The sequence below is a fragment of the Cucurbita maxima genome, unplaced genomic scaffold (assembly GCF_002738345.1).
Source record: "Cucurbita maxima cultivar Rimu unplaced genomic scaffold, Cmax_1.0 Cma_Scf00018, whole genome shotgun sequence".
NCBI lineage: Eukaryota > Viridiplantae > Streptophyta > Magnoliopsida > Cucurbitales > Cucurbitaceae > Cucurbita > Cucurbita maxima.
The window spans coordinates 2,654,411-2,666,151 of NW_019272034.1; the positions used below are offsets into that span (position 1 = coordinate 2,654,411).

The 11,741-nt window shown below is 35.3% G+C and overlaps 2 protein-coding genes across 2 annotated transcripts in view; one reads left to right on the plus strand and one right to left on the minus strand.

Moving 5' to 3' along the window:
- The window catches only part of LOC111493382, a 13,148-nt gene extending 2,161 nt beyond the window's left edge, over positions 1-10,987 (minus strand). Inside the window, exons 1-15 of the mRNA XM_023143072.1 lie at positions 10,486-10,987; positions 9,405-9,479; positions 8,505-8,620; positions 7,284-7,398; positions 7,010-7,138; positions 4,560-4,607; positions 4,001-4,179; positions 3,731-3,927; positions 3,322-3,614; positions 2,780-2,929; positions 2,111-2,653; positions 1,873-2,019; positions 1,027-1,099; positions 405-532; positions 66-266 (exon numbers count right to left, since the gene is read on the minus strand). Of these exons, the coding sequence (XP_022998840.1) occupies positions 66-266; positions 405-532; positions 1,027-1,099; positions 1,873-2,019; positions 2,111-2,653; positions 2,780-2,929; positions 3,322-3,614; positions 3,731-3,927; positions 4,001-4,179; positions 4,560-4,607; positions 7,010-7,138; positions 7,284-7,398; positions 8,505-8,620; positions 9,405-9,479; positions 10,486-10,620 (2,529 nt within the window). The 5' untranslated portion in view covers positions 10,621-10,987. The remainder of the gene's footprint in view (positions 1-65; positions 267-404; positions 533-1,026; positions 1,100-1,872; positions 2,020-2,110; positions 2,654-2,779; positions 2,930-3,321; positions 3,615-3,730; positions 3,928-4,000; positions 4,180-4,559; positions 4,608-7,009; positions 7,139-7,283; positions 7,399-8,504; positions 8,621-9,404; positions 9,480-10,485) is intronic.
- Positions 10,988-11,387: 400 nt separating this feature from the next.
- LOC111493424 (iron-sulfur assembly protein IscA-like 2, mitochondrial) overlaps positions 11,388-11,741 on the plus strand; it is a 3,344-nt gene continuing 2,990 nt past the window's right edge. The window contains exon 1 of the mRNA XM_023143136.1: positions 11,388-11,696. The gene's annotated coding sequence lies outside the window, so the exon portion shown is untranslated. The remainder of the gene's footprint in view (positions 11,697-11,741) is intronic.

Here is an 11,741-nt window from a genome sequence, read left to right on the forward strand (position 1 = left end):
AAAAATAATGTTCTTTGCAGTAAAAAAAAAAAAAAAAAAAAAAAGAAGGAATAAAATAAACTTACCTCTGACAGATTTTGCAATGTCTGCAAAATTAGCCTAGCAAATGACTCTTTAGATTGGCTATCACTTGTATCGACCACTGAAAGTGACTTCATAGCATGTTCATTGTCTTCCTTAGATCCATAAACTGGTCTGGGATGGCCTTGTCCTGTTTTGGCAACTTGTAACTTGCAATCCTCAACCAACTGTAGAAATGGATCTACCTGGTAAAAGTAAAAAATCAGTAGAAGAACTTTACTCATGAAATCTAAAATCTCAACTTTCTTTGAAATCCATGTTCCACGCAGTAGACACATTAGTGCTACGTGTCACAACCATTAATTAATTTTTTTTGCACATACTACTTCACTTGTAAGGGCAACTTTAGCACGAGGGGCAAGAGGCACGATGTTGTAGGCTTTCGCCGTGAAGATGATCATCGACGTTGCCAAAGTAAAAAGTGACCTCCGACGTGATGGTTGCAATTGCCCTGCAATTTGTCAAAGTCACTTTTAGTTGTAGAGATGGCCTATTGGGTGCCCACTCAAAGTGGTCATATGAGTAGTGAAGAAAAATATCTTTCCATCAATATAAATAATTTAACAGATCAATCAACTGAAAAAAAAAAAAGTTATTATTTTTGGATAAAAGACAAAGAAATGTCTTATTTCTTCTGCAAGGATGCTGCATCTAGTTTGCATTTGGTTTTTATGGAGTCAGTTTTCTGGATTCAAATCAAGAAGATTAACAATTAGAGGATCTAAGATAAAAAGAACACACGATGAAAAATCTAACATCTTATGCTCCAAGTGTTTACCACAAAATTTCTATGTAAAACAAAAAAACTGGTCTGACATCACAAAGTTTTGACCCCACGACGAGCTTCTCGTATTTGCTCATGTTTGTCTCGGATTATAAATGTGGCAAGATTTCAGAAACTGTAGAAATGAAATATAATTTTAATAAGCTTAGCTGGTTCTCTACCTCCAGCAAGGGAAATGCTCCGCAAGGAAAATGCTAGCTGGAAACTTCGAATAAGCGTCTCGTTACTGGAGTTCTATCAAAACAGCAAATCATAAGGAAATTATAAAAGGATATTCATATGTTGGTACTGGACAGATAATTAAGTATCAAATTGACAATAATTCCCAAAGACCAATAAGATAAGCTGAGTTTTCAATGTAACATGTTCCAGTCAGAACTTTGTTACAGTTTACAACTAAGAGAAATTTAAACCAAGGATTTCAATTCTCTCCATCAAAGTCATAATCTGAGCTGATCTTATATGAATTTAGAATATGAGAAACTATAAAAAAAATATTTCCGTTGCATTGTCCGACTTTTTATATCAGCTATGCTAGGTAGTTAGAGAATTCGTGTGGAGTTTAGTAGTCAAATGACCCATTGGTTCCACAAACCCAATCTATCACTTGAACGAGTCCAAGAGCCTCTTAGATCCATTTGCTATCAGATTGCATATGTCTAAATCTGTGGGAACTTCTATTGTTACTCCTAAAATGGTGGACCAAAATATATAACCCAGTCCATCAAGTGTACATATGGGAGCATTTCATCATAACTTTCAAGATGCTAAATACTCCAAAAATATCCATCAAGTGTACATATGGTTGGGTCATTAAGGATGCTTACAGGCGAATGCCCAAATCGGACAAATTCCACTGCTTCCATTGGCTGAAGTGGAACAGGTAAGTTACTAATGTATAGTGTATGGCAGTCCCAGTTTTTTCACGTGGATTCAATTCCATGGTAAATGAGGTGAGACATATACTAACTCAATATAATTATCAAACAAACAATAACGAATTTTACCTTAGTCCGTGCAAATAGCAACACAAGGCAATAAGTATGAGCAATTGCTTCGAAGTTTTCAGGTTTATTGAGAGGAGAGATAGATTGTGCCCATAATGATGAGAGAAGGTTGGTAATCTGGCGACTGCTAAGCCTAAGGAACGTTGTCTGAAGTTTTAAGTCAAGGAAATGATAATATTAGACCATGATAAAACAATACAAGAAGAAATAAAAATAAAAATAAAAACAAAATACATACCTGATCCTTTTCTGAACTTGTCAAAGGTTTCTCATCCGCAACCGTACTAGGTGTAGTAGGCTTGTTTATACTATAAGCTCGGCTGTAACCAGACTTCAGTCTGTTCATCGTAGTACTATTTTTGATCTTTGGGCCTTCTTCTGTAACTGAACCCATAGCTGAAATTGATGGATCCTTTTTTACCGTGTACACCCGACTGTAACTTGACTTTAGTCTGTTTAAAATGGAGCCACCATCAACTTTTGAAACCTGTTTAGTTAAAGGTTTTTCATCCATCTTTTGAAAGATGTTCTCTTGTGAATGAGGCTCAACTTTTACTTTCTGAAAAAGTGCCGCTGAAGAGGAGAACACTGACACAGTTCTTGAGAGTGTCCTTTGAATATAAGTAGGCTTTTTGGAGTAGGGAACAGAAGCATGAGGACGTGGGCAGACGGATGATGGAACGAGAACAACAGAAAATATGCGGTGAGCACCAATTCTAGTTTCATGATCTGAGCAGACCATTGCCAGTAGTAATTGATGGAATAATGCCTCGGGAAAAGCCTGCAAAACATTTTAAGTCTAAAATGGCGGGGTAGCAGGGGTAAAGAGAAAAAAAACGGTGGAGACTTTGATCGTACCACAATCTCACAGAATTTAGGGAAGAAGATAAAGAACAGGTACTCTTGCCTTATCTTGATACACAAGATTTGGTATTGATGCCACAATCTGAGCTGTGCGGTAGACAGTAGAAATTAATGTTCTGGACATTACAGGAATATTCGACAAGTTTTCTAGCATTGCAGCCATCATGTCTAGAATAAGACCAGCATCTCCAACCTAAACAACATTGCAGGAAAATCAACAGTAAATCCATCACGACATTGTAAAGAAGTTCGAAAGATTTATAAGAAAATTAAGTTAAATTGCAGGCATTTATGGTGTGCATGCATAAGTCAACAGAAACGACTCGTGATTTTTATAGCTGTATTGCATATAAATGATACAACGGAAGAACGTTGGCATTAAATAGACATTTCCCGGTATAAACCCCAAAACCAGTAAAGGATTTGTAGTTACCGGTTTGATGGGTAACTACAGCCTGACAACTGCTCTTTCATATATAAACTGCTAGCTAGGTAATGCCATGAAATTAGTCACATCCGTGTACATAAATCACACATCAAAATTATTAAGAGCATCCTGAGAAATACAAATTAAAGCAAAATTACCTTTAGTGACAACTCCACAAGGCATGCATCAACTGATGCTTGGTGTTTTCGGTTCCACTCAACAACTTCGGCTCCCAAGTTAGAATCATCAAGGGAGCAATGTATACTTTTTCGAAGATGTCTCATCATATCACTTAGTGCACCAATTATGGCTACTGATGGTGAGGCATTTGTTTTCTGAGCAAGGGAGGTGGCAATGTTAACAATGTCAATCTGCATGGTAGGATCTTGTAGGACATTCTTGTGATCGAGGTGCTTGATCAAAATTGCAAGCATGAAATGTGAGTTGTGCCCTGTAAAAAATACATGAGCTTCATGAAAATCACTGGTACAATTATAGAAATATAGGAAGAAGTACTTTAGAACTCCAAGGCTCTAACTTTTAAAAAAATCTTAAAGGGAACAATACCCAAATTCTCCATTATTAATTGCATATCTATCAACACAGAAAGACCAAGCCCAAGTTTTGGAGACCAAAGATTGCCAGTATCAAAGTAACGGAAGAAAGATTCCAAGACACGCCGTATGGTTGTAGCTTCCTTAGCCAACTTAGCAATGTTATGTAGGCAAACCCTTGCCCAAAATTCTGGATTCTTTGCGTCTTCTCTGTTAGATATAAGAATGATAAGACTTGGAAAGTTTATACAAGCATAGAATTGTAGTTCTGAGAAGAACTTACGGAGATACAATCAATTCCCCTCTTTCAGTTACTATCATCCTCCACGATGAAAACCTTGCCATTTGTTCGTGTGTAAGTGGAACTATTTCAGAATTTGCATCCTGATTATCTTGCCCACCATTTGAAGAATTGGAAGTGCTCTTAAGGTCTCCATAGTTATCCAACACGACAGAAATAACCTAAAATTTTAGAAAGTTTATACCATCAACATAATAAAAAATGATAAAGTTATTATCTGGATAAACAAGAAAATCAATCAGAGATCAACATACATCTCACAACCCACAACCCTAAGGAAATTATCTACAGCATCAACCTTCATAAAAAGTGGGGTGAACAGGGAGGGGGTTGTATGTAATCTATAACCACTAAAGTATTCATATACTTCCTCATGGTCATTCAATTTGACGGCTAATATTAATCTTAAAATTGCAAAGGAAGGCATAGCAGGGAATAAATATGGAGGAATATTTAAGTAGCCAATGGTAAAAGGGCTGTGGTATTGGCAGGAAATAGAGCGAGAAAATGATAATTATGTGATAAATGCAAAGCAACTTACATTGTCAAATTCTGCTGATATATTGGAAAATTCACCCATAAACCAAACCTGCAGATGAAACATTTGGATATGAAAACTATTTCCAGACTAAGAAGAAAGAAAATATTCAGAAATGCGATTTAAAAGTTAAATAAACATGATAAGAACAGATATTGGAAAGAAAAATTTAGTTCAGGACAAGAATTTGTTTTTGGGTATTCTTAACAATCTATTCTCACAATGCCCGTAAATACGTTCTCCCGGTGTCTCAACAATATGTTCTTACGGTGGGCATACAAGTTCAATGCCTCTCTCTCCCCCTATTGAAGGTGATGGATTTTTTGCCATTTGAACAGACAACAATCCAATTCTTTTAGTAATTTTTTAAAATGTAATTTTCTTTCATTATGCAGGTGTATTTGTTCTGATATTCAAGTGTTCTGGTCTGGCCAACTTATTCGATCAACAGCAGAGAGGTGACCTCAAAGGGTATTTTTGCAAACCAAAATTTCACTTTCACACTACTATATCAAGAACTTCTTTGTAGCTGTGTTTTTGCTGATGCACAATTGGTCCGCCCAACTACTTCCTTTAATGAAACCCAAAGACAAGTCCAAGGCATCTTTTCTAATCCAAAATGTCCTTTTCATGGCTTAAGTCAGTTAAGTACTATGGCCTTATGAAAGAAATGTTTGTGGGCTTCATTCTCAATATCATATTTCTACTCTATCTTCCAATATACTAAAGAAGTTGAGTTGCAAAATCAGTCTCTAACTTCCCTACTGCATTTCTCTATTTTGAAGAAATTACGAATTGAACTTAAAAATTTGAAGCTACAATTGCTACAATTTAACTATATTTTTAACTCTACAATTTAACTACAATTGCTACAAAATCAGTCTTCGCATTCCTTTCCCCTTCTCGAATAAATAAATTGGTTAGGTGGCACTTGCATTCCAAACTTGCACCTTTTCCTCAAGCTGAAAAGTAAGGACTGTTGTAGGAGGCTGGAGAAAAATCCTCATGTTGATTTTTGTGGTTGTTGCCCCTGTCCTTGGATGGGGAAATCTAACTCTCCATCTAAAAAAGTTAAGCTATAGTTATCATGCCTGACCATTGACTCCAATAGAAGCTTTATATTCTCTGTGAGTTGGAGTGAGAGGTCATAAAGGAATCAGATTATCCCCAAATACCATGCACAATCGCAAACACATTGATAATTTGGTGTATTTGGGATGTCAAAGAGAGTTCTAGTCTATAAAAACACGTCCCACTTCTTGCAGCACCAAAAAAGGTCCCAATACTACTCTCTACTCAATAAGAACTGCTGCCAATAAGGCCTCAACTTCCAGTATACTGGGTCTTGAAATGACGAACTGAACATCTCTTCTTGTTGGGCTTTAATCTTTTGTTGGGCTCACTACAGTTGAGTTGGCAGAAGGGTTCTATCATACCCAAAAAAGGGTGGTAATATTTGCCCACAACAGTTAGAAATTAGGATGTTTGATGGAGGAATGAAATGAGGCGTTATACCAGCAGCATTCTGTCCAATGCACCCATATTTCCAAAGTGATTTTCCTAAAGAAAGGTATCCCAAACAGGTCTCGAGGAAATAGTTAACCACCACTATCTACCCATCAGATTGTGAGCTTCATCCAAACAAGCACATGAACACACTGTTTCAAAATTGTTAAAAGGTGAGCTACTGCTGACGAAGTGATAGGCATTTTAGAATTTGGAAGTGGATGTACTTAGATGATCAACCACCAGCAGCACACGCATTCTGAGCATAGTAACCCTTCAATAAAATAGATTTAGGTCTTCTTACACCATAGTTGGAAGGAGTAAAGGCTGGAACAAGCTTGCCAGATACATCCTTATATACTTGCCTCTTTGACAGGTCTCACAACCTTTACTTGGGCTTAAATTCAATTCACGAGTACCTAGCTTGGAATTTCCAGTGTTTCCACAGCGTGTTGCAATTATAGTTCAATTTAATTTGGGATGGTTGATCCAAACAGAAATGCTATATTCCTAACCCTGATTATGTGTTTTGTTAGTATATATTTTAGCTTTGGATAATCAAGTACTTCAATATTCTATTAGTTAGAGTGATTGTGTATTATTAGTAATTTCTTTAAATTAGATTTAATGGAGGAAGTTAGTGTTTATTAAAGAAGTACCGAAGAAGCACCCAGACAAAAGAAATCTCGGCTGAATCTATGATAACTCGTTAAATATATCTTGAAGTCTTCTCAATTGAATCAAAACCAGAGACTGAATGTTTCGTTTAAGCAGGGGTTTGTACCACATACTTCATTAAAAATTAAATCATCAATAAAGGTGGTGTTGATATAAGCCTGTTAACTAAATATTTTGGTTTACTAACACATTGAAAGGTCAACATACGAAGTAGGTGCATAAAGATAAAATACGTAGCAATACATCCGAATAAATTTAGTGCAGATTACCATAGCTGAGAGGGCTTGAAGGCTAGCAGAACGCATCTGTTTTTCTCTCCCTTCCTCTCCTAATTCTTGAGCTAGAAGGCAAAGTTTGGGAATCATTCCATCTAAGTTGAACATATAGGTGCTATCCCTCTACATAGTATAAACGCACATAAATATAAAGAACATTTTCAAAGAATTAGTGTAAAAAGCTGAAATATACCATACTGGTAACCCTTAAAAAAAATAGACCAAACAAAATTCTAAAAAGTAAGCATACCATACTGGGAACCCTTACCTGCTGATTAACAAAATCAAAGAGAGCTTGGCATCCTAAAATTCTCATTTCATCATGTCGTGCTTGATCTAGTAGAATGTGGATGATGGCAAGCAAACTACTTGCAAACAGAGGCCTGCAATAGTTATGTATGCCGATTACAACTTTCATATGCATGTAAGTAGTACATTTTAAGGTTAGGACACATCAAAAATCAATAAGCATGTTTATTATCCACCATGAATTCTCCATATATCGCAAAAGGTTTCCAGAAAATTCATTCTGAAGAACAGTAACTTAATTTACAGTCTCATATGGCTAAAAAGTTATAATTGATTTATAAAACTTCTATACAATTTCATTTTACATATGTTTCACAAGATTTTAATAAATAAATGAAATTACACAAAACGGTTTGATTTGAAATCCAATGACAAGGAAAAGGCCTGTGCAAGAAAGACACTCGAGGCCATTAAGAAATGCAAAAGATTTACACATGCATAACTCCATCCATTATCTATCTATACTACAAAAAGGGGAGCCAGGTGTCAAAATAATTCAATCAAATTAATCGTTGAAAAAAAAAAATTATTTCCTATACCATTTGGAAACTTAATTCATTTCTTCTTGATTAGTGATGGATTATGGTAAAACCTGGAAGATTAAAAATAAATGTGATGGTGGAATACAATTAAATTGCCTTGTGATCATTCAAGATAAATATTGTTCTCTTGTCCTGCATATCACTATCGGTAGTGCCGTTATAACCCAAAGAGATGACTACCTCAATTCTATTAGAAGGCTAGTTGGTCCAAATCCAGGTCTAATAAGTAGCATTGGATACGACGTAATGCAAAAAGAAAAACTCAAGAGTAACCAAAGTACAACCATTTATTCATAGACCAAAGTAATTCCTAAAGACTAGAGCTCAAGGTAATCTAGAAGTCTCTGGTTAACAAGCCTTCCAAAAAAGACAAGTTACTGGGGCATGTTTATAAGCATATACAAAAAGACAAATACCTAAATACTTGTGCGAATACTGATTTCATGTCAATTTCATGAATAGGTTTTAGTTGCTTCAAAAAGTCATTGATATGACTGAGATGTAAGCATGTATAAATTGAACCACTCTATCAAATCTAGCTTTCGTAATGCATGTGTATAGGGATCTCATAAAGATCCAGGAAAATGATACTAATGTTCAAATATTTGGGCCATTACAAAATTAAATAAGGAACTCACATTTGCTCTTTACATGAAAATAACAGCTTTCTGTAGATACATATGATGACTTTAACAGAGTGCAATTGCTCATTTCTCAATTCCTTGTAAAATCTCTGCTCAAGACTAGTTGTGATCTGCAAAAAAGAATATTAAAATCTCATGAAAGAATCAATGAATAAGAGGAAGAACTAAGGTGTTATAAATACAAACCATGAAATTACTATGGCCTCCACGCTCGAGGGGCAAAGCAATTAATATATCATAATGAAAAACAGATGAAGAGAATGCTTTTTAGCTCGTTCCATTGCAAAAGGAGTATTTTATTTTTCATTTGTCTTTTTTTCTTCTTGTTTCACTCTCTCGTGGAGTTCGTATCCTTTGAGTATTAGTTTTTTTTTTTTTTTTTTTTCCATTTATTACATGAAAAGTTTCATTTTTTGTTTAAAAAACAGCTGAAGCATGCCGAAAATATTAAGAATAACTTGCACAAAAAAAAAAATGCCTAACCTCTGATATCAGGAACTACATTTAATGCGAAGAAAGGCAAAACAAGAGTATCCAAATCAAACGTTTAACAAGGCTAAGTAAACAGTAGAATTAAGTTTCCTGCAGACCCTCAAATTATCAACTCTTCTATCATATGGTTTCTCAAGGAAGAAAAACATAAGAGGATGGAGAAATCTGCCATGCTTGATTTATATCAATGAAGTTCTGCACCGTCCTCCATATTAGACGATTCCATAACCTTTTTATCAATAGCAGTTCAATCTACACAGTAATTGCTACATATCATCTTCGTCTCTAGATAAGTGAGATGAAGTGTTATAAATTCTTTTTATGGAAAATAAGATGCTGTCAGAATAATCCAAGAACATGGTTCCAAGATATTAGTGAAAATAAAATTCAGGTAAGTGGCACCTTGGGAACCCGAAAAGGATTTTTTGCTGCATATTCACATAATTTTCCAATCTTCCTGTCATTGGGTTCCTCTTCCTGCCATAACAGGAAGAGAAGGTTCAATATCAAAACTGAATTCTCAGAATCTAAAATAGATTTTTGAACATATAGTTCTTTCAGACACAAAAAAAAAAAAAAAAAAAAAAAACACCAACACGTGTTTCTAGCTACATGGGCAAGGAAAAAAGTTAGACTCCGAACAAAGAGTACTAAGCAGCACAACGTGAGGTGAGGCTTAAAGGTAAAAATGCCTATGTAAATAGCTATATGGCTGACTGCTACATAAGGGAGAGAACGATACAAATAAAATTGAAATATTTGGTGTCCATGAATCATGGAGTAAACCAACAAGAAATATTTTGCGTAGTATCATATATTCAAGTTAGATCATGGTCATATATGTTTCAAGTAAACAATTCTGGATCACTCGCTCGACGATGTTTGTGTAGTGTAAGAATATTTTCACCAGATAGCCTATGAGAAACGTATGAATTTCAAGTCAGTGTAGATGTGAGAGATGAGCTTCCTGAAAAAGCCTTGAAAATAGATCTGGGGCATTTTTAAAATTTTGTGGAATCCTCTATGCAATTACTAAAGGTGATGATAACAAAGAAATATTTGGAATCATGTATTTTTCTACAAATAAATACCCTCAACTTTCGTTCATGTTCTACTTTGGCCCTTAAGAGACTAAAAATATTGATTTTGATTCCTGAAACTTAAAATCTTTTCAATTCTGGCCCTCCACTTTAGAACATAACTTCCATTGAACATCAAGTTTGGCCCTTAATGTAGAAATCTAAGCGCGATGTAACATTGTTAATCATCCACAAAGATATGTTGTTACGTCAAATCCAACATGGATAACTGAATAGGACGAACATAGTACAAGAATAGAACAAATGATTATAACATAAAACATGCAGCCATGTTAAAACAAAACTAGCAGGTGCACGTAAAACTCAACCAATCAGCCAGAGTTCCCTTGAGCAACAAACACAACGATTGAAAAATCAGTTGGTAATTTAAAACAGAGAAGAACCTGGGAGCGAGGAAAGATATCAGCAAGCAGCTTCTTGTAGCGCTTAATGGGCTGCCTGGACCTGGTACTCAAAGCAGGGCAAAAGAAACACAAAGTTCCACACACCGGCACCACTTGGCGGGATACCATCGCCATTAGTGGAAGGAAATCCCAAAATTTTCCCTAAAAACAACAAATTTCATCCGTTGGGCAAGGAGAGAATCCCAAATCGATGGGATTGGCGAAGAACAAGCTCCGGGCGGAGGACCGGATGGAGATGGGATTGAATCGTCCTTGCCCTCGAAAAGTTGAGAAAAGGGAATTACAATAATAATAATGTCCGGTTCCGGTGTGTGAACGCGAGAGCACCGGATCTCCGAGACCTCCACCGGAACAAAAAAAAATGGTGGAGATCAAAATCAATTTATACGCTCATCTTGCATTCGCCTCCATTTTCGGCTATTTTCTCTCTTCGTTCTTGGCTGTCGCAAAATTCCCAATACCTCGCCATCTCATTCTTCTCTTTCCAACTGCCAAATTAGATACCGTTATTTTCCCGCCTTATCCTTAAAATAGATAATATATATATTTTCTCTTACAAAACTTATTTTATTTTTAAAATTATGTTTGTCTCAATTTTAAAAATAAAAAATTAATTATTTTTATTTTTAAAATTTGGTTTGATTTTTTAACATATTGATAAAATAAATAAATAAATTTAGGCAAAAATAGTGATTAAAAATCAAATTTGTTTTTAAAAAACTATTTATATTTTTTAAAAATTAGTCAAAAGATATATATCTTAATTATAATAATTGTTGTTTTTATTTAACTACATTTAAATAAATAAATAAATAAACCCTGTATTTAATTCAATTATAAAATAAATAAATAAATAAATAAAAACCTAAATACCAAATGAAGAAAAAGAAAAGACGGTTGCCGCGTATCTATCTTCCTCCTATGCTGTGTTCGTCCCTGATTCGAGCTGAAGCCTTCTCTCTGTAATCTCCATCCTTCTTGTTAGGGTTGAATCGCTGCGTCTTCCTTCGCTTCTCGATTCCTCTTTGGGTTTAATCGAGCGTGGCGGATGTGTGGAAGAAAATGAACTACGGATCCCCTAAACTTCCTTCAAGGGTGGCGATTTTTCCGATAAAGTTATCGATGCTAACGATTTCCATTGGCGGAGTGGTGGATTGCTTTTGTGCCTCTGTTTCAAGCGTCTCCAGCATGTAAGAACCTTCTATTCACTTTTTTTTTTTTTTTTTTTTTTTTTT